The 26,200-nt window shown below is 34.4% G+C and overlaps 1 protein-coding gene across 1 annotated transcript in view; it reads left to right on the forward strand.

Annotated features, from left to right (window-relative positions):
* Window positions 1-26,200, forward strand: part of LOC117178246 — a 115,252-nt gene that overhangs the window by 13,601 nt on the left and 75,451 nt on the right. Inside the window, exons 3-5 of the mRNA XM_033369584.1 lie at window positions 16,545-16,660; window positions 22,329-22,615; window positions 23,151-23,172. Coding sequence (XP_033225475.1) covers window positions 16,545-16,660; window positions 22,329-22,615; window positions 23,151-23,172 — 425 coding nt within the window. The remainder of the gene's footprint in view (window positions 1-16,544; window positions 16,661-22,328; window positions 22,616-23,150; window positions 23,173-26,200) is intronic.

Raw genomic sequence — 26,200 nt, forward strand, 5'->3', positions numbered from 1 at the left:
CGTAGAATGTTTCAAAATATACCAATCGATTAATATTGGAAACGTGAACTTCGGTACCATAAAGCGGGGTAAGGACTCTCATGGGAAAAAGTTGCTCACCTCCTAATTTATACCTCGAAATTCAGTATAAAATTTCTTATGGCAAAAAATTAAATATGATCGATTGTTTTTATTAGGAGAGCTGTCAAACTTTATTTTTAAAATTATTTGTGAGTAACTTTACCTAAATAAGCGATTACCTAAATAATTACGTCAATTAATATGTTACTGTATTTATAACATTAAAAATAAATATTTAAAAAAATTAACTGCAGCTATAAACGTTCTCGCGACTTGCATATATCAACTAAACACCACTGCGAAACTGTTTGAAAATTTTTTAATTCAGTTTTATGATTCGCACACATACGAACACATGCGTGCTTGGGGATGTTGTTTAAAACCTATTTTGTGGATCTTAAAGGTGGAATTATGTCAAGATAAGTCAAAAATGAAGTTGAAACATTTGTTTCATTTCAAAGCTTCTTCTACGAGGCAAGAATTCGAAAATAATAATCAAGACACAGAAAAACGAAAATTTAATCTTTACCGCGATTTCAGAGTAATCTTGACCTTCAACCAAAATTACCTTATTGTGTTAAGATTTACTTACTGCACGGGAAATGGTTATCATGTCAACTCTTGAATCTTTTTAAAAATTGTCATGATAAAAAATTTTGCATATCGAGTGAAAATTAAAGTTCCTTGTGCCTTGAATTGCAGGCAAACAGGGGTTTTGTTTTGAATTTAAGGACCACCTCAAAGTTCTTTATTACCCGGCGATGGTAGCGCAGTTCTAATTAGCACGGTTTAAGTACCGAGAAAGTTCCAGCTTATTTCGGAATCAGCGAACCCCAAACTATATATTTTGTTCGCTATACGAGTCATTAGTATTTTCTCACAAATATCTGTCATTCCGTCTGACAGGAATCCTTTATCCTCAGGCTATTATAAAACAATTTGTCATTTTTGAGTTATGTCCAGGGACAAAGAACCATTTCAGAGAATATTTCAATATTTATAAGCCTAGAAAACTTTCAAGTATTGATTTTACATTGAAATTATGAAATTTGAATTTATTCAGGGGTCAACCATTAATAACGTAATGCGATTGGGGAGGGGGGGGGGGGTCTTATGAATAAACACACTCGTTTAACTTTTATCATAGTACAGTGAAACTCTTCTAATGCCCAGATTTCGGGACTGGCAGTCTGTGGCAACTAACTCAATATAGCCTCCTCCACTTTTGTTTGTTCATGCCTCACTGCTCACCTGAATGACAGCCGCATATCCGGCGCACCCTGCGTAGCCTTATTACATTTACATGGGGCGTGGCGTCAATTCTCGAAAAGGCTATAGAAGGGAGGGCTATTGAAGATTTTCACTGTAGTTGAATTTTCTACCCAAAAAGACGTATTTTTTTTAAAAGTTGAATTTTCTACAAAAAGTTTAAATTTGACAACCCAAAAATAAAAATTTTCAACCGAAAAAACATAGACTAAATAATAATAGTTTAAATAAAATATAAAGTTCATTTTAATTCTTTTAAAATATTTGCATAGAAACCTGAAGATTTTGCTTCGAAAATAAAGTTAATTTTTTACTGCATACTTTTTTCGGAATACATGATTTTGAATTCGGACTATACAAAGTGTGCGGTCTTATGCAATATCTTAGGCCCTGGAGAATTGATAAAATTGTACGGTTGTAGAGATAAATGCTGATTGTTATTAACACATTTTTTTAAGTTAATTTCATTAATGTTCTACGTTTACTTAATTAATAGAGCTTATATTTTACATGTATGTTTGTTTCCTATACGGTGCTTACAAATTTTAGAAAAATACCTTACGTGTAGATGACTCCTTATTTATTTATTCGTTTATTAATTAATTAGTTTATGGTTAGTGCATTGAATATTAACAGTAATTTCAATTATTTTTTAGCAAAAAATGTATGTCATACTGTGATATCGTGATCTTAATTTTGATTGTATTGTTGCAGAATAATTTTTGTTTGGATAAAAATTTTTTATCCTCATTCAGTATTCATCAATCTCAAGAGTATTCTTTTTTTTTGTAAAAAAATTAAAAATTCAATTTTCAATCGTTATTTAAAGCCAACTTTGTAAACTTATGAAATTTTAATCTTAAAATTATCAGTCGACTCCAGCACAAATTGGTCCTAGTTTTACATATTTTCTTGTAAGTTTTTCCCTACGTCTGGTTAGCACAAAACTAGGAATCTTGTCAGGTACTACTGAGGAATTTAACGCCGCTTCGAGTAAGGAACAGACTAGGAAATCTAGAAGAAATCTAGTTAGTTACTTACGAGGTACTTACGTAGTTTCTTATAAAATTATTTCCATTTTTAAATGAAACTAAACTCTTTTATTTTCAAATATATAAATTACAATAGAGATTTTCCATTCGTCGTTTGTTCGCTTGACTTGTTCAGTCCACTTGGCCGCCTTAGTCCGCTCGGCCCTACCTCCATCCCAATCTTCAGCGTTGGGATGACGCTAACGCTTTTTCGAAGTCTTTGGAGGACAGTGTTTCACCTCTTTCGTTTTTCGCATAGTCAAAAAATCTGCAAAAATTTACAGTGATCAGTAAAATTCATGCATTTTTGAAAATTTGATTAGTTTGTTTTAATTAATTAGTTTGATAATCATTTAATAAATTATTATTTATCAGATACTTGTTGTTATTTGTTACTTAATGATTATAGATTTTTTAATTTATTTATCTGTATTAAATTTTTATTATATAATGCAAACAAATATATTTATTCTTATTCAAATCCATGTATGACATAATTTTTTTTCTGTTTTCTAGGTTAGGTGTATTATAGTATATTATTTTTCCACTTACCCGGAAATGTTATTTAATAATTTATTTCTTTTGCGGAAATTTCGTACCCGATTTCTTGTTAATTTCCTTTTTTGGTCCATACCATAACTGACCGTAATGTAATGACCCAGTCTCAACACAAAAAAATTAAAAAGAAGCAATTATTTATCGCACTGTTCATCAATCAGCTGATCGATTATAACGTCACAACAACAGCTTTTCGATCGCTTTTCTTCGCGAAACCCTTGAAAGGGAAGAAAACCCTCGTTCCAAGCAAGGAAAATCTAAGAGAAATCTGCAGGGGTCCTTCGAGTTAAAACTGAACAGAAAATCGCAGTAAGTTTGTATACAGGTACTGCCAAGTAAAAACTAATCTCGTATTGAAAGATGAAAATTCATTGATTACTAGTCAAGGGTTTCGTCAATAAAATCTGTTCAGGAAATTCTAGCGAGGTTGTAACGAGGCAGTACAAATATTTTTTAACCTGGTTTTTCCACATTTTAGCCCTACGAGTTCCTTTTGAGCGTTAAAAAAGGTCTAGACCAATTTCTACTAGGGGATTGTCTAAAAAATGGCTAACTTTTTTTGCATCAAATCTTGCTTAGCTGTATCAAGACACTTAATATCTGTGGTACATATTTCCTTTTTCATTGTAAACGAAAACTAAATATTTTTCGCAATCCACAGCCGACCCTGTTTAAATTTGAAGTTAGTTCCATTTTCAAATAGTCGAAATATATTTTCCATTTTCTCTCACCTTGATATATACTTTTGATAAAACTCTTCTGGCGTTAATACAGCAACACTTCAGCTTGAAAGCGGATTTTTGTTTTATATTTAATAATAATTTCTATTTTAGAGAATGCTTTTTCGCAACTCTGAAAAAATCCCATTCATAAAGTAGTATACAATTTGTTTACATTTAATGTATTAAGTACTACAGTAACCACTAGATTGCGCTGAAAAATAGTGGTTTACAATCAAATCTGTTTAAATTTTTTTTTAGTGATTCGCAGACTTTAGAATATCTTACGTTAGAAATGGTTTAGACGCCCCTCCCCCACACGAAAGACAGCATAGAAAGTTCGTTGATCTTCCTTCCCATCCAAAAGATTTTACATCTTTTTTTTATGGCCGCAGATACAAAGAACCTACATTCCCATAAAAACGAAAATCTTCATTTTGATAATGACCACAGATCCACAATTGTTCCTGAAGAAATCAAGGAATTCATCATTAAACTTTGTGAATTATCCTTCAAACCAAATTAAACTCATACCCTTTCGATTAGCTCAGGGGAAATTATCTTTTTGCTCTGCGAGTGCGAAAATTGAGTCCTGGAAGGAATTTAACTTAAATTAGTTGAGAGCACTCATTAACTTTTAAAATCTCTTTTGCTTCTCGGTGCCTATCGATTCCGAATCGTGACGTTTTTCTAAAGTCCTTTTTTAGTTAGTCCAGTGGAGTTTCTGGCAAGAGCCTCCTTAATCCTCTTAAAAACATGGGACCCTTTTTGTCTTGGTCAATTCCTGCAATATGATGAGGGATGACTGGTCGTAATTGAAATCAAGTCTAGGACGAAATAATGTGGGAAGTTTCCTGGACTGTTCGCGCACTTTCGAGCCGAATGATATCTGCAATGAGATGGAAGGATAATGGATTCCAAAACTAAATGGGGCAAGCTCTTAATTGGAAGGAAGGCTAATTCAGAGACTTTGTTAAATCATTTGAATAAGATATATCGATTATGAAAAATTAATTAAAACATATAAATAATTAATGAATTTTTCTGGTTGTAATGTGTCAGTTAAGCTCCAAACTATCTGATCTTGAAATTATTTTATACAATTTAGCAACGAATGATAGTGCAAAAATGAAAATAATTATATTTCAATAAACAAATATGACCCTGTCTATTTTAAATTAAATTCGCTTATGCTTCTTCTCTAAAATTCGCCACAGTTATCAATGTAACTTTTTTGTCCATTTTATAAATAAACCTTAAAATAGAACAATTTGGAACTTGACTGTTAACCTAGAACATTATTGACTAAATCTTCGTCTTCGTAGAGTTTTCATGCTTATCTCTCAAAAATTTGTTCGAACATACAAAAAAACTGCGTATTTTTTGTGTGAAAAAATGCTATTTAGAATATCCGCAAACCCCATAAAGATTAACTCATATTTCTCTTAAGAAAAAATACTCTTTTGTAAATTTTATTCAGAATTTACAATATTAGGTGTCGCGAGTTGTTCCTTAATATTTTTCATCACAATTAGCTATAGCGTACAAATGAAAAATTACTTTATAAGTTTTACCCTCAGTAGTAAATTTTATAGGTACCCAAAAAAACCTCATAAATAAAAAATTTATTTTGTAAGTTTTTTATGCTAATTGTTGTTTTTGTAATTTCTTTTAGTGTGAATTGTTTTTAAAACATCAAATATTACTTTAGTCTGATAATTAGATGTTTAAATAAATAATTTAAACAATTTTTTACTGCTTATATAAATTTTATCTTAGAATAATAGAAAGTTGCGGTTTTTTCTGAAATTTTTCATTTTTTGTTCACTTTACAATTGGTGTGGTAATAATTGATTGAAGTTAAGAAACACGATTGTTTGAGCGATATATTATTATTAATAATAATATTCTCTTAAAGTCAAATGCCGTCTTAATGCCGCCATAATGCCGTTTTCTCTGAAATTTAAAACATTTTGCCATCCTTATCTCAAGAAAAATCGCAACTATCTAGCATTAATAGAGGAAAATGTAGTTATGAACAGTAATGCATTGTTTAAACAATTATTTTTGTTAAATTGTACTGATAATTAACTTACTCTAAGTAATAAGTGGACAAAAAGTTAAAAATTACAGAAAAGCCACAACCTTCTAGCATTAATAAAAAAATAATAAATTGTATAAAAAATTATTTGTTACCTTCAATTAATTATTTTTGTTTTTACTGAAAAGTTGAAAAATTCAGACAAAACTGCCACAAAATCTCTAGTCTAAAATAAAATGGCTATTGACAGTAATTAATTCTATAAAAAATGTATCCAAACATCTAATTATCAGTGTAAAGTAATATTTCATACATTTGAAACAATTTTCACTAAAAGAAACCGAAAAAAAAAAATAATTAGCGCCGCAAATGTGAAAACCCCAATTATTCACTTATTTGGGTTTTTTTGGAACCCTATAAAACAGACTTATAGCAGAGACGAAAGTAAATTTTGATTTATATCATGTGACTAATTGTAAAGAAGAATGTTGTGGTCCAACTCGATAATCCTAATATTGACGATTCTGATAAAAATGACAAAAAACGTCTCTCTTTCTTATGGAAAATACGTGTGAAATTTCGTGGAACCTGCGAGCCATCCTAAAGTGAATCCTTCCAAATTTTATAAAATTTTAATTGAAATTGAAAGCTGGAAAGTTTCATTTTGTGAGCTTTCTGTAGAAAAATTTCGAATGAAAGTTTGAAAGTCAAATATTAAGTTTGAAGCTTTAAAACTTGATTAACTTCACATTTAAATGGTTTGAAATTAAACAATTTGAAGCATATAAAATTGAATAATATAAGTTTGAAGCATTTAAAATTGGATGATTTCATGTTAAATCTTTTGAAAGTTTACAGTACCACTGCAAGAAAATAGCCTTAATCGTTAAAAAGTTGTAAAGGTAAAAGCCCAAAATTGTAGAGTTTCATATATAAATTGTTCAAAAGTGTAGAATCTAAGATGGAAAGCCTTAATGTAATGGTGAGCTTTTCAATTTGAAACGTTTGAAATTAAAAAATAGTGAATTAAAACCTTCACAATTGAACAAATCCTAATTAGAAGCCTTACGCTTTGAAGCCTTGCACTTACATTGTATACTTTCACAGTCAAAGCCATTTTTATTTACAGGCCTACAATTTCAAATAATTTCGGCACTAAGCATTTTGAGTCTAAAAATTAAGCCATTAATAAATGTAAAAGGGACTACTTTAAAACTTAGAACATTTAAAATGAAATAATTTTAAAGCTAGTGCTAAAAATTGTATACAATATTAGATTTGAAGGGATGAAAGTGGTACAAGTTAAAATTCAAGTGTTTCAATACCTATAAATTAAAACCTTTTTTTCGTGATTGTAAAAAGACCCATTTTGCAATTAGGATAATACAAATTTGGTAAATTCAAAATTAAACTTTAAAAGTTGGATACTTTCAAAAAGGAAACGTTTGAGAGGAAAAATTCAACGACTAAAATGTCGGAATGAAAATTCAAAATGTAATACTCATAAATAAAAATGCATAAAGAAAAATGTTAAATAGTAAAACAGAATGCTTAAAATTGTTGAACTTTAAATATTTTATAATTGTAATAAAAATTTATATCTATTTTAGTAAAGATTACATAAAAAGAGAAGTTATGATTAAATTCTGAATTTCAGATACTGAACTCTTAAAATCAGAAATTTGTATTAATTTAAGTTAATTTCGGAATTTGAGATCAGAAAATTGTTAATGTGTAAAGAAATGAAGTGTTATGTAGTCTTTATTATTGCACACTCATTCAAATTGGCTTAGATTAAATTCGCCAAAGTTGTTCTTTATATAAGGAAGATTGGTCTACAATTAGAACATCAATATTTAAATTGAAAAATTAAGTCATAAATTTATACAAATTGTTGCTTAAGATAAAATATATTTTGCTTAAGTATTCAGCTTGACTGTTTTAGTTTTCCAAATTAAACTATGTCACACAGTAATAACTTAAGAACTACATAATTGATCAATTTTGAAAAAAACATTAGAAACTGAATATATAAAAAAAAAAGATTTTTAATTCAAGCGAGGCTGATTTTAAACATCCTTGTTCCTTCAAGCAGTACAAAAGCAACAACTTTTTCACATGCATGTCTTAAAATAAAAGTATGTAAGAACTAGATATACAAAATTGAGCATTGAAAATTCATGTCTTTCAATTTTTAATTTGTCTAATTTCCGGTGATTAAAACGGTACAATTTAAATTTCAAACTAGTACCATAACAATCTTTCATTGAATTCTAACAAAATTATAAAGTTGCACTCAACGTACAACGATGCTAGCAATATTACAATTTTCATAAATATTTAATCTATCGTGTCTCCTTTATATCAAAGTTGCCACATTGAGAGGAAAATTTTCTCTAGAAGAATGTTTATTGGATTTTATCCTTTTGCCTCTAAAGGTTTTAACATTTTCCTTTTAAGTGTCTCATTTCAATATTCTTACATAATAATAATCGACATTTTCATCAAAGAACCTGAATTCTTCAAAATTTTCTTCTTCTTCGAGCGATACTAATCGGAGTAACAAGTTTGACAAGAGAAAATAATCAGTTTCGTACTTCACTCAAGCTACGCTCCATTGCCTCTCCAACCCCTCGTTTTATTCATTTCTAAACTGCTTTTTCTTTCGATCTCTAATATATACATCTCGATTTTATGAGGGATTGGAATGGATCAGGGAAATGGAGAAACATTAATAAAAATTTGTTAGGGGAAACGACGGACCTTGTGGATTGACCATTTATACGAGAGTTGAGGGGTTTAGTGACCAATTAGGCCATTAGGGGAAGTCCGAGGCCTCCTCATGGGATTAATTCGCTTGGAAGCCGAAGTTAAAATTAATGCACAGCCTGCTCTCTGTTATTAAATTGTATACAGCATTCAAGGTTTACTCAAACTGAAATGGAACTGAAAGTTCCCCAAGCAGTCTGAAACCGCGTAACTTCGCTTAGGTCGACGGTGATTAAGGATTAACGACTTGGTAGAGCCTTTCGTTGCTCAGGGCTTTAACGTTAGCTTAATCTCTGCCCTGAAGTGTGTACTCACTTTTAGCAATGGTAAGACTACTTCGAGATTACGCAATTTTGGCGCATATAATTAAAATGCTTTTCATTTGGGAAACCCTTCTTTTGAAATTTAATTTAAATTATATTAATATATTGTCCTTTTTAAAGGATCCCAAGGGAGAACATTATTTATTGAAGAGCTACGTGAGAGTACGATATTTTTTGTGAAAATTTTTTGAGGGCTTCCGTAAGTATTTTTTGCATGCTTCTAATCTTAAAATGACTGCTTTTTTAATTCTGCACAATTTGTTAAGACAAATTTCTATGGGATATTTTGCAAGAAGAATCAATCCTAGACTTTTAAAATGATTTCCAACCTCCCCCCCCCCCCAGTATTTATATCCCTTCACGGGAAGGTGGTTGTTTTGGGGAAATTTAGCCACATTCACACTCTTCTTCCTTTCCAGGTCACCCCTCCTTTCTTTCTTATCTCCTTTTACAAGAGGAAAGTGATGTCAGGTTAATCCCCCCAGTCAGTGGCGTGGCCCTGATTGTTTTCGGGGGGTGGCTTTGATTTTTTTCGGAGGGGGCTTCGGGTTTATGAATAGGCAAAGAGTGGGGGAAACGGGAATTAAATAATGAAAAAACTTAGTTTCCGGGGGGGGTCGGGCCCCAAGCTCCCCCCCCCCTGGATACGCCACTGCCCCCATTCAATCCTTTTTCACACGGTTTTTATATTTATTCTTGTGGGAGAATGAGTTCGGTGACCTTCACCCTCCAGTGTCACCCTCCCCCCTGTACAGGAACCCCATATTTTGTTTTTTACATTTCTTTTTAGGGGAGAGTGAGTTTGGCGACATTCATCCATAGTCACACCACATCCCTTTCCAGGAGCCTTCGTGCCCGTTTTTATATCCCTTATCGGGGAGAGAGTGAGTTCGGCGATTCCTCCCTGTTAACCTATCGTTCCTTTGTAGGAGGCCCCGCCTATCGTGCTTTATATCGATTCTTCAGGGGAGAGTGAATTTGATGACATATACCTCCCAGTCCAAGATACAAAATCGAATTCTCGAAAACCAATCAAGGTATCAATTTCAAATTTTCAGATTTGCGTTTTTCACAACAAATATTATTTGAATCCGTATTAAAACTTTTTCGCTGAGTATATCGTAATCTTTTCCCAAAATGGGCTTGTTCTGAAGTAAGCTATTATTATTATTACGAGCTTCGGTGGCTCAGTTGTTTAGACACTCCGACTTTACCTCAAAGGTCTGGGGTTCGGTCCCTGAGTCGATACCTCTAGAAATTTTTCAATGTACCTTTACCGAGGTTCTGGTGATTCGGAACCCACCTTAAGCTGTAGGGTTGAGACCGTCACAGCCTCTGACGCTTGGATGATCCCGCTGCGTCCCCTTGTATGCCTTGAGCGTGGCCACAAAGTTCTCTACATAGAGAGAGGACCGCGGCCACGCTGTTGGCCAATATTTCAGACTCACTGATGCCGAAACTCCCTGTGGGTGTTACACGTTTCTTATGTCTGTGGTACCGGAGGTTTCCGTGTCCTATAAACATTTCTGTTAGGATTTTGACATCCTTCCTCCCGAGCTTAAGAATTTATTTCGCTCGATGAGGGTTTAGCTTTGAGCCCAAGAGTGTTTTAGCCTGTCTGCAGCCAGAGAGGCCGCTAGCTTATGCAGTGCCTTAAAGCACTCCCATATTAGCAGCGGCGTAGTCGTCATTCCATTCAGAGCCGTGATAGCGGCCCTGCCATCTGAGCAGATACGAATGTTTCTTTTCCCGCCGTACTCCATTGCCTTATAGGGGCACTGGAGCAAGGCCATAATCTGAGATTGTAGAACTGTTGCGTGGGACCCCATCGCAATTGTGAAGCCCATTCCGTTTCTTCTACGGTATACACCTGCTCCGGCGTTCTTTTTGTTGCTAGAGCTATCTGTAAGCCAGTTGTCTCCGTCACTGGGCAGGTGTGCCTCACCGTTAGCCCATTCCTCTTTTGTGGATATCGTAACCCAGTTTTTCTTGTCGCAGAGGTAGTAGCAAGTGGACATTTTGTCTCTGGGCATGCTCAGTGTCGGCCTCTTCGCCTTTGCAGCCGCGGCTTTCATGGTGAGATGGAGGGGCTCCAATCCCATTAGTGCCCCTAGGGCCATCGTGGGTGTCGACCTCGAGGCACCAGCGATACCTCTCAAAATCAGTCCCCTGATTCTTTCCAGTCGTTACTTCACAGTAAAAAGTTGGACCCTGGTCCACCAGACGACTGCCGCATAGGTTAGTCTGGGTCGCAGGATCACTGTGTGGATCCATGTAAGTGTTTCCGGTTTCAAGCCCTAGCTTTTTCCTATGGCTCTTCTACAGAGCCAAAGAGTCGCTACTAGCTTCTTGCACTAGTTTTCCAAGTGCTCGTTCCACGACAGCTTCTTATCCAGGATGACCCCTAGATATTTGGCTTGCCCTTTGATTTCGAGTTTTTGTCCCCCCAGTTTCAATAACCGTAGTTTCCCACTTGTACCTTCTGGTGAACACAACTGCATCCGTCTTACTCGGATTGACTGATAGTCCAGTCCCCTTAAACCACGAATCAAATATTCTTAGTGCTTGCTGCATTACTCCGAAGAGCGCATCCATATGCTGCCCGCGCACGATAACTAGTATATCGTCTGCATAGCCTATGACATGGAAGCCCTCACTCGTGAGTAGATGAAGCAATTCATGCAATACCAGGCACCACAGCAAGGGAGATAGAACGCCCCCTCTGCGGAAATCCCGAGTCAACGGTTCCACATAAGGTGGTGTCACCTTTGGTCGTGGTTAGATTTCTATTAGCCAAGATATCGCAGGTCCATTTCACGACTGCAATAGGCACCTCATGTGCGATCATAGTCGTCATAATCACCTCTTCACAGGTGTAGTTAAAAGCTCCTTCGATGTCCATGAAGGTTCCAATCGCTAGACCTTCCTGCTTTATTTGTCCTTCAATTATGTCAAGTGTAGTGTTCAGGGCTGTTTCGGTCGAATTACCAGCCCTATAGGCGTGTAGTTGCTTGTGAAGAGGTCTACTTGACAAGACCTTATCGCGGATATATTTGTCCACGAGTCTTTCCACTGTTTTCAGTAGGAAAGATGTGAGGCTAATGGTTCGGAAATCCTTGAGTGCAGTATAACCGATTCTGCCAGCCTTCGGAATAAAGACTAGTCTTGGACCCCTCCATGCCGCCGGAACATAACCTAACATCAGACTAGCCCTAGCAAGTCTCACCAAAGGCCCAATGATTATCCCACCAGCTCTCTGTAAGAGGACTGGGTATATACCATCCGGGCCGGGAGACTTGTAAGCATTGATGGATTTCAGGGCCCACCTGACCCTGTCTGGGGTCACAATTTCGTTTCGTTCATATTTACTTATGAATTCCAATAGGTCCTTACCTCTCGAGTTGACGCCCGTGCTACTCCACAGGGTATGGTGGGAGTTAGCATTGCACCCCAACAGAAGAGGAAGACCCCTTACCTTGCAGTATTCCACTAGTATACCTACCTTTACTGGTGGATTGGTATCGCTGTTATATGGAAAGTAAGCCGATCCCATGATCATCCTTCCTATTTCTTTAAGATCCGTGACTATCATCACCAGATCTCTAGAACATAGCTCAAGCAACGGGACAACGTTGACTCCCTTCGCCAGTATGCATGCCCTTGGATTGGCCGCCTTAGGGTCCCTGTAACAAAAACCAGCAACCCTAAGCCCCTGCTGGTATCTCGAACTAGCCAGGGTTCCTGAATTAGTGAGATACGTATGTGCCTCAAACCCACGCCCCTCTGCAAAACTGCTGAGGCGCTTTTGCTGTGATGCAAGTTAATCTGGGTAATGTTTAGACCAGAAGCAGTCATTTAGGTCTGGCCCCGATCTTCCTGTTCACCGACATGCCTATCCCGCCCCTGACTGGCCACTTTAAAGTTGACTTGTCCGTAAAGGTAGAAGGGCCCCTTACTGAGGACCGCAAGGGCCCTCGCCTGTGACTCAAGAATTTACACAACTAAGAGATGTTTCAATTCTCCAGCTGCGCCCTCTTCCTGACGCACGGCCAGGAACATGTCTTAAGTGACAGGTTGAATTTCTCCAGCCGACCAAGAAACACCAACGGATCCGTCAGTTTACCTGAGAACCACGCCGTAGCCTTAACCATCTTTTGGAGTAACTCAACCCCACCCACCTTAAGAGATGCGCCTTCCCAAGGTCTCGTCTTGGCCAAAAACTTGTGTAGCCAAGCCTTGGCCGCTGGATCCGCTGCCACAAATACAAAGACCCCTCCCATGCAGAAATGGGTTTTGAATTTAGGTCACTGATCTGGGAACACTATCTCGAGCGCCCTACAGGTAGCCTCCCTGAGAAGCTCTAGCTGCTCTGCAGTGAGCAACGAGTCCGGGTGCCTTCTGAACCCCTTACTCGCTCTTGAGCCTCAGTGCTGGTTATCGGCTGCGCTTGCCTTCTCAGTCTCCTTTTTAGGGAACCGCTGATGCTTTTTTTCTTATCGGGGGGCTGATTGGCCACTTCCGTTTTCATAGCCTCACTCAGAGGGGCTGTAACATGTTCAGCTCTCGAAAGAGTTGGGAGCACATCCGCCGCCTGATTGAGGCTTGCCGGAAAGACAGGTCGAGGTGAAAGGGTTATGCTAGACCCGCTAGGACCTAGCCCCTTTCCCTCTTCCGCCAACTCCCTCCTTCTTCTTTTTGTGATTTTACGTGTTCCATTTTGGTTCCCACGAGTAGCTAGGGAAATAAAAGTCCGCCCCTGCAGAGCCCCGCATCCATGGGCATGATCACTCTACATCCATGGCTTAGGGGGGTGGTCACATTGAGCGAGAAACTCAATGAATACCCATTCGCAGGCCACCATACAAACGGGGGGCTGTTTCTTGGTCGCAGTGCGGGCCGCAGGTCATTCCCGTGCCGACTCCAGAGATTGGAGATCGGTCCGGTTCGTTTGACCCCTATGTCCCACACCCTTATCCCTCCCCACCAACTACAAGGTCTTACAGCCCGTAGAGGAGGGAAGTGAGCTATAAATATAGTCAGAAAAATACTTAGAAATGTTACACCTCAAATTCAGAAATGGAATTAACATCAAATGTGAACTAAGTTCAGCGAAAAGTTTGAATTAAAAAAAAACAATATATCTTAATCATATTCTAACTGGTCCTCTAGCCCGTAACGAGCTAGATAAATCGTTAAGTCGACGTTAGACAGTTTGTTCTAATTATACCTTTTTTTAAATTCAGATCAAATTTACTTGAATCTCCGAGTGAGATCGCCAATTTTCAATTTCATTTCGGTTCATAATTATTTGAATGAAAACTCGTCATTAGATTATTTATTTGTCAAATAAGTAGTATGCGCCTTTCGGTTTTATTTCGAGAAAATGGATTTTTAAATATTGGCCACAGATCATATAGAGATTGGCAAAAAGCCCTTCTGAATGGCCGAAACTCAAGCAGTAATGCTTTGGTTTCATGCCCAGAAGGTTGCCTGCTGTAGGGGGCGGGAAGTCATCGCTGTCATTGGTCACAGAAATAATTTAAGTCCATGACAACTTTTTGCTAATTTGTTTGTGGACTACACATTTTTTCTGGGTGAGAAATGCCGCAATTGTCTTACCGCAATGTGACATGCCGCAAATGTGACTTGATAACAGTTTATTTGCCCGGAATAAGCATGACTCGGCCCTATCTGTACATTGTTAAGATTGGTTTATTAAATTTTTTATGTAATCAAATCCTTACAAATATTACTTCCCTTCATATTCTAAGAAAAGTATGCAAATAATCATTTTTAAATGTCCTTTTTAATTGGCTTTTTTCCTTTATTAAGCTTTTTACAAACATTATATTTTTTGTTTAAAAAATCTCTAAACACAATTAGATTTATAAACATTATAATAAAATATACAAAAGTGCAGGCAGCGAGATTGTTTATTAAGGAAAAGGTTCAAGATTTTAAAGCATTCTTTTTCACTATGAAGAAGAACAGCCCGGCCAAAAATTAGTCTTGATTGAAAGCCTCAAAAGATGTCACCATAAGTCTAAATTAAGCCTATATTTGAACTTAAATTAAAACTATATAAAAATTAATTCAATTTCTGTTAGATGTATCACACATAATTTTTGAAATTACTTTTCGATGCAGTTAATTTGTAAATTCTGAAAAACACCAGAAATAAAAAATATTTGGAAAGATTCAAAATTTAAGATATGGATTATTAACTGAATGTAAGATTTATGTAAAAACATAACAAATATATTGCGAGATAAAATTAAAAATTTCGAGACTAAACTTCAGTGCATTGAAGTCTTAATTCTAGTGTAAAAACGTCTTAATTGCATGGAAGAAAAGGAAAATTTTAAAGGAGAAGAAAATTTCTTCTGGACTCTATTTTATAGAATCCCTAGATAATTTAATATATAATTACAAACTCAAATTATTATGTACGTCTTTAGATTTAAAAAAATACCTTTGGTGGTTAATTTTTTTTCTAATGCTTTAAGTGCATGGTTGTATGATAACTTACAAATTTTATGATGGTAAAAATGTGTAAATATAAGAACAAAGTGATTCAATTCTCGATTATGGCACACAAAATTGGTTTAATTGTGTACTAAAAATTGTTCGTGTGTTCATGTTTTCGAAAAAATCAAGGTTGACTTTTCACCCAAGAATTTAAATGTTCAGCTTTAAATTGACAAACTGATGGGTTTAAAACCGCCTTTCAATATTTTGGTTACATATGTATGTGAATTTATTATATATCTCGTTACGACTTTCCTCCTTCAAGTGCAACAATTGAAACAACTTTTAAACTTGATGATTTCCATCTTTTATTATCTGTAAACCGAAGGAGTCAAAAAGGGGTGACATTTTAATCCCAGCCATTGAACAGGGAGGTTTATAGCAAGACAAATTTCGGAAGAAGAAATCCAAGAAAATTGTATGTGATTTATTTATTTACTATCGTGAGATGCAAAATATTATCTTGTTGACGAATTATAGAAATGAGACTTTTTATAAGAAAAAAATTTTTGTTTAGTAATTTTTTGTGGTATAAAATTTTGGGATAATTTTTAGTCTTATAAATTCAAGGATGTAAAATTAAATATAGTTTTTTTAGTTCATATAGGAAGGTTTATATTTTCGATGGCCACGGAAGTTAAACACTTTCTATTTTCGATCTAAGGTTTAACAAAAAATTGTGTAGGTTGTAGCTTCTGCTTTTTCTTTTTCGTTATAACAGCAATAATTTAATGTTTCACTAGCCAGCTACTGAAGGTTTTGAATTATCTATTTCATTTTCAAAAATACCCTTCAAATTTAAAACTTAAACAATTGGCTTTAAGACTTAACTACATTTTATATTTTAAATTGAAAGTTGAAAGCTTCCAATATTTCTCTTGCTATCCACTTCTCTTCCTATACGTTTTCTCTCCAAAATTCCTTTTACGTTGTTCTCATATTTTCCTTAAGAATGCTCCCCTTTTCTTGCATTGTATATAAGCCTTTTGTAAGTATTTTCTTCAACCCTCGTTTCCTTCAGTTTGCCACTGAGTCTCTGAAACTTCTTTTCTTTCTAAACAACAAAAAAGAATCCACTTGTTAAGCTTTTTTAGACGAATTTCTTCTACGTCTCAACAATATATTGTATCCTTAGAGACTAAAAGTTTAGAAACCACATTTGCAAGTTTGCCAATCGTATCTTGAGTCTTGACATTCATCGTACAAAGGGCAGCTCTAATGAGAGATAGATATTTCTATTTTCTAGATTGGAATTCTGCCTTGTTCATCATTCTCAATGGAACAAAAGAAGAGCATTTGGATATGCTAGACGGTGGTATCATTCAACGACTGTTGGAAGAAAAGTGGAAGACTTTCGCTCGGGTAAGAATCCTTTACGACAGCACTCTAAATCAATGAATATGGTTATTTTTTCATTCGCAAAATTGGCAAATGTGTCTCAAAAAATATGGCCAGATTTCAATTCAATATTAAATTTAAATTTCATATGGCACAATTGGAAACTACTATGAAAATGTTCAAGATTTCAGGATTTTTCGGAATTTTTAAATTGTGCAGACTTTCAATTTCAGGTTATTATTCGGCAAAAAGCAAAATTTTGAATATACAACGGTATCAAATTGATCGTTTTCAATGTTTAATTACGTCATTTTTCATTATGAAAACATAAATATTATCGTTTGAGGTACGGAGCAATTAAAAAAAAAGTTACTTCTATTTTAAACGATACCGTGAATAATAATGTTTAAACTCGGAAAGCACTATTAAATATTCTTCCCAGCGACTTATTTTTCATGTCCATAATACCTTGAATGATCTTAATTTATAAATTAACCATTTTAAATCCTTTGATTTGAAATAATTTAAATATGTAGACCTAACAATTAAATTTACTTAATTTTCATGGGTTTAACTTTTATAGTGCATATTTTGAAAATGTTCTGAATTGCGGATTGTCCAAATTCGAATATCGTATATGTCTAATTATGTAATTCAGATGATTCTAATTCAAAAGTGTTCCATAATGAGCTTTGTAAATTGAAATAAAATGTTACCGTCAATCTAGAAAGATTCACACATAAGTGTACAATTTAAATCAAGAATGATTTATTATTGGATTACTTATACCTTTAATTTTTCGTCTGTTCAACATTTTGTTAACTTTTATTTAGTAATTAGACAATACTATTGTAAAATACACTATTTAAAAAATTAAAGTATTAGCGCGAAGCAGTAGTGGAAACCATCCTATTGTAAGTAGATAGGAAAAAATTCAATAGAATTTAAGTTCATCAGTTTCAAAAAATAAAAATAAAATTTTCTTTTTAAATAAAGCTTGTATATTAAATTGAATATTCTTAAAGAAAACAATATCACGAAATTATTCAATTACTGTATTAAAAATTTCTATTAGACCTGGTCAAGGGTACGATTTGGACACCTCTATCCATCAGTAGATAATCGTTTCTGGTATTGCTTCTGAGTATGACAGAATACTCAATTCTTGATAATTATAGCATATTATTAGTACACTTACAATTACAATAAGTTTATTGAGTAAATAATAGTTGAAACTATGATTATTTTATATAAATCAGTAAAGCTTAAATCTTGAACATTTTTTGTACCTCTGATATTCTCTAAGATTGCGTCGGTTGATACGATTTTTATCTCCGTACCATTTAACCTGCCTTGCGACGACAGAAAAGTGCAGAAGTTTTACATGCCCATATCCTTAAAATATCTTTTCCGAAAGACTCCTTAACACAACTAAAAGTTATGCGATTTTTAATAGCTAATAATATAAAATATTTTCTTGGTTCATTATTTACAATAACGTAAGTTTAAAAACTTCAGATGTCAAAATAGGTAAACAAGCACATCGTTTAACTTAAAGCAACTGAGGAGTTGACTTTCAAAAGGGTTTATATCTACTTTTTCGCGGGGAAATAGACAAAAACGTTTCACAGCATTTATTATCCAATTGATTTTTCTGGGTTACTAAATTATTTTGATCCTAGACCACGTAACAAACTACCAGAAGTTTGGATTTTCATTACAGTTTCCACAGAAAGTTACTTTTAGTCACCATATTGCATCTGCTATATTTCAATTATGTAATTCTGACTTCAATGTTAAACTCACTTTCAATATGGAAGCGAAAGATTTTTGGGAGGAAACTGGTACACAGGTTAATAGGGCATACAATAAACGCAAAAAAATGAGTCAGAAATTTTGCTATTATCTACAGTTGGTTATTTACTTTTGGCAAACGTAATGCCAAATAAAAAGCCTTAATTGTTTATGAATAATAAAGAAATAAAGTTTTGTGTAAATAAATATTGCTCATTAAGCTTTAAGCTTTCATTTTAATGTATGAACGTGTCACACAAATGTTTCGTTAAGGCAAAAATTATGAATAATGAAGAGGTGAAATTTTTTGTAGATTAAAGATTAATTTTTTGTTCTCACACAATAATTCATTAGAAAATCTTCATGAAACTTCATCAGAAAATATAGTATCCTGGTTAAAATGTTGTACTAATACAAATAATTAATGATTTTTGCCAGTTTTCCAGTTAACCCTCTGATGACGCACATTTTCACGCACATATTTGTTAACTTTGCAGGGTTAAAATGAAATCTCTAGAATGTCAGGATACAGCTGTATAAGTCTTATATTTGTATTTTAATTAGGTAATGGGCAGTCCAATTTTAAACAAAAAAACTTACAAAAATGATAGGAAAATATCGAAAATGGCAAACTACTCAGTGGAGTCTCATGTTTGACAAGTAGGCCATATTTTCCCCCTAGTTTAGCGACCCCTAACCCACCCCCTCTTCATATATTGTTCACAATTTTCATTTTTATACTACCTCTGGGTAGCTGCACACCCAGGTCACCATCAGAGTGTTAAATAAGATTATCTACTGTAAATCATTTTTCTCCTAATCGAAAGTCAATAAAAAAAACTTTAAACCATTAAAAAACAAGAGCACCACGGATGGATTAAATACAAAATGATTTATATTATTTTTATCTCTCTATATAATAAAAAGATCTAACAGCAGCCGCTGCCGCTCTTTCAAGAATCGAGGCCCTCTCTACCCGTCTGAACAACATTCCTGCTTGCCCACTTCCTCCCTAACTGCTCTCTTAACCTCCCTGAATGCCCGCTACCTTCTTAACTGCCAAAAAAACCTCCCAAAATTCCTGCTAATTCCATAAATGCCGGATACTGCCTAATGAGTCTCCACAAATTCCCAAAATATCCTTAACGGCCCATACAAGCTCCCAAATTTCCTGTATAGCCTTCTTAAATGCGCGCTACCTTTCTATGTGCCTCAACAACTTCTCAAAAAGCCCGATACCTCCACGAATGCCTAATTAACCTGTTAATGTATGTTAATAAGTTCATCACGTAAATAGTAGATAAAAGTCTATTTTTCGGCCTGCTGGCCTTCGAAAAAATTGTCTTGCTTACACTTTCATTTTTTGCAAAATTTTTTCACAACTACCTTTTAAAAACTAACATCTATCCACAACTTATCTCTTAGTCGCTCGCTTTTATAACAGGGCCTTTCTCGCTTCGCCGCGCCTCGCTAGCATGTCGCTATTTTCTCGCTTTGCCCCGCATTGTAAGCCTCTGCCTCCGCGACTAATACCTAATACTTATCTTCTATTTACAATATTCACAATTTTCTTACACCTACTTCCTCTCCTATTTACAATCTTTTCTCCTTCATTCTTCTTCCTTCTTTCTCCTCTTCTTCTTTATGTTACCCAACACCCCCTTCACTCAGGCTATTGCCCTTTTATTTCGCCTTTTATGCAACAATACCTCCATGCATATTCCACTCTTTTCCACCTCTTCACACTCCTCCAACCAGTGCTCCACTTTTGCATCCCCCTTCCCGCACAATGCACACATACTCTTCTCTCTAGAAAGCCATTACCTATTATAATCCTTCATGCATTCGCATATCATACTCCCTATACGTTCCTAACTTCCTTGCTTTCCTTTCTCACACAAATATTGTGCTCTCTCCCTTGGCATAGTCCACACATAGTTCCCTTTAAACCTTGACTCTTTTATTCTCTCCCCCCTGGTTCCTTCTCTTCCATACCGTTTCTCTTAACCACATCATATACTCTCCTTCCTTCCTCGTACATTCTTCTCACTTCAACCAGCTGCATTCCATTCGTTCTAAAGTACCTTTCCCTTTCCACTACCATGTTTCCATCTCAATGTCTGTTCTCGTTCTCACTCTATCTTTCGTCTCCTCATATACCTCCCTTACTTTCTCGATCAGGCCTCTCTCCACTCGCCTTTCCTCCATCGTCTCCTACAATATCACCCTATCCACCGTAGGGAACGCGCCTTTTAGATATACGAAAAACGCATACACTTTCGCACGCTTTTTAGCTAATTTTCTGTCCATCACGTGCTGCAAAACGTAAATATTGTCGATAGTACTCCTTCCCTCCCTAAAGCTTGCATGCATCTCCGGCAGTATTCCTTTCCCCTCAATATCCTTCTGCAGCCTACCTGCCAACACGATCGCGTATATTTTGAACGCCATATTCATTAGCATAATTCCTCTAATTTTCCTGCATCTCCCTATCCCCTTTTTCATACAGTGGTACGTTCAATCCTTCCCTTCCCCCTCTTGGGAATCCCTCCCATCCATTCTTTTTTCACTACCCCCTTAAGCCTGTCCCTTACATCTTGTGTGCCAAATAGCCACGCTTCGTTCTTTATCCTGTCTATCGCTGCTGCTTTAGATCTTTCCAAATTCCTTATCTGCTTCTCTATCTCCTCGTCATTGAGCTCCTCTCCATCTACCTTCCTCTTTTTTCTTATCCCCCCATCTCTCTTCTGTGTATCTGATCCCTGAACTGAATCTTTAAAAAATTCTATCCATTCCTCACTCCCTATCGTCTCACTTATTCCCACCCTATGTTTCCTAAACCTATTAGTTATCTTTCACACGTCTCCTTCTGTCTTAACACTTCTCAACTCTTCTTCCAGATCTTTTTCCTTTTCCTGCTCTTACTTTTTACACATTAACTTAAACTCTTTCCTTATATCTATGTACTTCCCTCTTTTCGCAGTTCCTTCCTTCCACTACATGTACTTTCTTTTCACCTTTCTCTTCCTCATTTTACATTCCCTATTCTACCATATCTGTTCCACCGACTCTCTCTCAAAGCTTACCTTTCCCAACTGCTCCTCTCACCCTTGCATATTTATGATCACATAGTCACCGCCCAGCCTATATCCTCCATCCAGTGTCTAGGAATCTCCCCCTTTTTATTTATTATCTTATCCTCCGATTTCCTTTGATTTGCAGTCTATAATACTAATCAATCAAATTAAATTAAAATACTACATTCAAATAAAATACTAAAACTAAACTTTTTATTCATTAGATATAATATTTTAGAAAGTATGGAATGGAGGTATCTTTAAGAATATAATGTATAAACAGTTATGGAAAATAGATATATTTCTTATCTCTTGCCAAACTGCTCGCCGACCATCCCTAAACACCCGAATTAAATAACCATAAACATACTGAAAAATAATATAAACATGAAATAGCGACTGGTTCGCGTAGAAGCCAAAGTCCCCTACTTAAATAATATTTTTTGTGAAATAGGAATCGGGTCAAATAAGCAATTATACTATTTATTCATTCACAAATTTTTGTATTATAACGTATAATTAAATTTGTTAGAAAATGTAAAAAGTGAATATCACATAAATAATTATTTGTATTAAATCTTTTAAGTTATCAACACAAGATGCAGCAACATTTTAAGGTAATTCGCTTGGAACGTTTATGGAAGCAAAATTAAATCCCAACATGAAAAGAATACGTGGGTGGCTTTACGGTCTGTGGCGGTTTATATTTCTTTTTCCTCCTTTGCTTGAACCGAGAAAGGCGGAATCTGTATTGCCTTGCTTTTGATTTTACATTTGAAACAGCACTTGGATCCAAAAGCATTAGAACTCTTTCAACTAAGTTGCAGTTTCTAAAACGTCTGATTATCCTCGTCTTCCACCTGGCTTCCTTGTCTCTGGCTGTGTATTTACGGCCCGCGGAAATTGACGCTCAGCTCCTCAAGTGGCCCGAGGAAATAACGGACGTGGGACGTACAATTGCCGAATGCATTACAGTCGTCGGTGTTTTGGGCTACATTCTGATTCAGCTGGGTGGCGAAATAGTCAACGTTGGACTTCTTTCTTTCCTCAAGCAGCTGGTATACAATCCACCTTTGCTTTATTTAGACGCTTTCAAATCGCTTGCTTTGCCTCGAGACTTTCTTTTTGAAAAAAACATTCCTTTTGTCTCAGACTCAGATCTACATCACTGGTGAAATTTTTTTCTTTGCTCTCTAGTTTTAATAAAAATTTGTAGAAATTTGAAATCTGAAAATAATAAATATGTTTCGAAATACTTGAAATTGTTTCAAAACCTAAACATTATTTTCTAAAGTCCGAAATACGAATTGACAAAGCTGTTCTTAAATCATATTGAGAATATTGTAAAAAAGAAATTCGTTTTATGAAAGGAATTTTTCTACTGCACAACAAAATTTTGCTTCTACTTAAATAACAATTTTTTCTTTCAGTAGAAAGAGGCGATTATAGTCCGCCTCTTTAATTTTCACTAAAAACTCCAGATTTTGGAAAATTATTTAATTTTTCCAAGAATTAGGAGTGTTATACGAATTGGAAAAACTCTTCTTAAATTATTTTCATAATATTATATAAAAATGAATTAATTAAATAAAAGTGATTTTCTATAGTGCGCAACAAAAATTTTGGTTCTGCTTGACAAAAAGGTGTTGTATTTGTAAAATTTTAGTAGCTTACCAACCTTGATTAGTTTGTTTTATTTAATTTTCCAAATAAGAAACTCGACATTTCAATCAATGTGGACACAAGTTGTTGTGAACAAAATTTCGGTACAGTAGGAATTATATGACGTAATACATGGTTTAAAATTAATTAATTTCCTTACAATAGAAAGAGGCAATTATATCCAGATTTTTATAGTTTACAGTAGAAACTGAAGATTTTGTCGAGCCTTGCCATTCTGCCAAGAATTAAAATGTCATACGAATTGAGGGGCTGGATTCTGTAACCGCCTCTACATTTATACAGCCCAGGCCCCAGAACACTTTTCAAACAAATTTTTAATTTGCATTTTTAAGGTATATATTCTTATAAAAAATTGAATGGTACATCTTTTTTCTTCAGATAAAGAAGTTGTAACATTTGAAATTTTCAAAGTAAATCCGAAATCCTTATTTTGCAAGCCACCACATTTTTTTGTCGTTTTTTACTTCAACTCGCCTTAAATCAGTCAATTCATGTAATTTTTTGATAAAATTTACAGAACATATTTTTTGTGATATTGAATATTGTTATAGTAAATAACATCTTAATATTTTTGATTAAACAAAATTTACCTATTTTGTAAATTCAGCATTAAATTCTCAAGAAATCTGTCGAGTCCAATTTTTGAATTTTTGTTTGTCTACATTTTTATAGAACTACAAATGGTGAAAAAATGTTAGTTTTTAAAAAATTTTCTTTTTAACTATCTGTGCAAATTTTTCTCTGTGGCGTCATGCTTCAGGTTTGATGTAAAAGGGTTGAAGGAAGAAAAAAAATTGTTGACATGTCCAGTTATTTGTTATAAACAAATATTTGCAACAAATTGCATGTAGGATGGACTATGTTTTTGTAACGTAAATTTATGCAATGAAATCATCGATTCAGAGCAACAAGGTGAAATGCGCTCAAGAAAATGTGGTATCCGATATAATTTATTAACTGTATCAACAAATAATATAAACAAATGCATGATTGGACCTGTTTTAGGCAGAAGCAAACCGAATTCTCTTCCACTTGTCTTCGAATCTCATAGTCTGTGACATAAATTGATGTATTTTCGTTATATGATATAATTTGTTATAATTATTAACAGTTATTATTAAAAAATGTATGATTTGAACAATTTTATGCAGAGACAAACTGAATTTTCTTCCGATTGTCTTCGAATCTCATTGTCGGTGATACAAATTTATGTATTTTTGTCGTATAATATAATTTATTAAATTTATTAATAATTATTACAAACAAATGCATGGTGTGATTAGTCTTAGACAGAAACAAACTGATTTTTCTTCTTATTCATTTCAATTTCTTCTTTTTCCATCATTTTTGTATTTGAATTAGCCTTTTACATTCAACCTGAGGCCTGGTGCTATCCAGAAAAATTTGCACAGAAAATTAAAAAGAAATTTTTTTTGAATCAACATTTTTTTGCTATTTGCAGCCCTATAAAGTTTTAGTCAAACAAAAATTTTAAAATCAGCCTCGACAGGTTTCGTGAGAATTTCAAGCTGAATTTTTTGGAAAAAATATATGAATAATTATGACCTACAGGTTATTTTGAACATCGTTTTTTCATTTGGGCCACTGTGGGATGTACGAACTCGATGCGTGCATGTGGAAATATATCTTCTTTTGTAAATGAAAAAGAGTCTATTCATAGAAAAAAAGATCGAAATGTGTATTATTTCACATAAGTTGTTTAAATAATTAACGAAATTAGAGGTTTCAAAAATATGACCGCAAGAAATCACTAGCAAGCTATTTTTAGTCAATTTGGTAAAAAAAAATGATTCTATTCATGAAAGAATAATACATTTCAACAAAGTTTTACTGATTTTCAGTTACAGAAACGTCACTATACTTTTCCGAAGGATTTTGATACGCTGAATTTGAATCTGACTTCAGAATTGTTCTATTACGTCAGGTTTTTGAGATATTTTAACCTATAAGTTACAAAAAGCTGTTTTTGCCCATTTTTGAGGTTGTATAGCCCCACGGATTTTGTTTTTATAAAAAAAGTATACACATTATCTTAATATTTGTGTATTTTTTTTTCAACTGAAAATGTATTGACATAAAATAGACGCGATAAGTCAGTTATTTTTTCGAACAGGGAACAAGAAAATTGTTTAAAAATTAAAGCAAATTTAACGTTTTATTCCTTGTCAATCAAATCTCGAGGCCAAACTTTAAAATCATTTCGAGAAATATTCAGCATGGCTGCTTCAAATCAGCAAAAGTTACGGTATGTAATGTCACATTGAATACTACAAACACGAAAACTTAAAAGTGCGACATCTTAGCGAAAATATAAGATATTTGAGCAAACTCAGCAGCATTTGAAAGAGTAAGGTTTGCAATTTAAGATAATGTGTGTACTTTTTAAAGAAAAACAAAATCCGTGGGGCTACATAACCTCAAAAATGGGGAAAAGCAGCGTTTTTTACACTTCGAGGATAGAATATCTCAAAAACCTGACGTGATGGAGCAATTCTGAAGCCAGATTCAGATTTAGCGCACCAAAATCCTTCCGGAAAGTATAGTCACGTTTTTTAACTTACCATTGTTGGACTGTGTAATGAACACGGGCATTTACTTATGAGAGTTGTTTTTTAGCGAATAAAAACTATGATCAAATTACTAAATATGACAACAAACATTTATTTGCAAGACATTTGTATTTTATTCTGCGACAAGAAATTGAGCCTATTCATCAGGCGATGTCAAACTAATAATTTCAAATGACTAAAAAATAACTCGTGTTCGTTAATTTGTTTCCAAGAACATAAACAATTTTGTTCCTGCTTCGAAACATTATAAATTATTTCCATATAGATATTATATTGATTGAAGATACGTTGTATTGAATTTCAAAATCCGTAAACACTGGAATACATGAAAAACGAAATAATAAAATTGTTTATCTTTTGATAAAAAGAGATATATCGAGTGCTAATCGTGTTCAAGCGTACGAATTTTATAATTATAT

Source organism: Belonocnema kinseyi, chromosome 8 (assembly GCF_010883055.1).
Source record: "Belonocnema kinseyi isolate 2016_QV_RU_SX_M_011 chromosome 8, B_treatae_v1, whole genome shotgun sequence".
NCBI lineage: Eukaryota > Metazoa > Arthropoda > Insecta > Hymenoptera > Cynipidae > Belonocnema > Belonocnema kinseyi.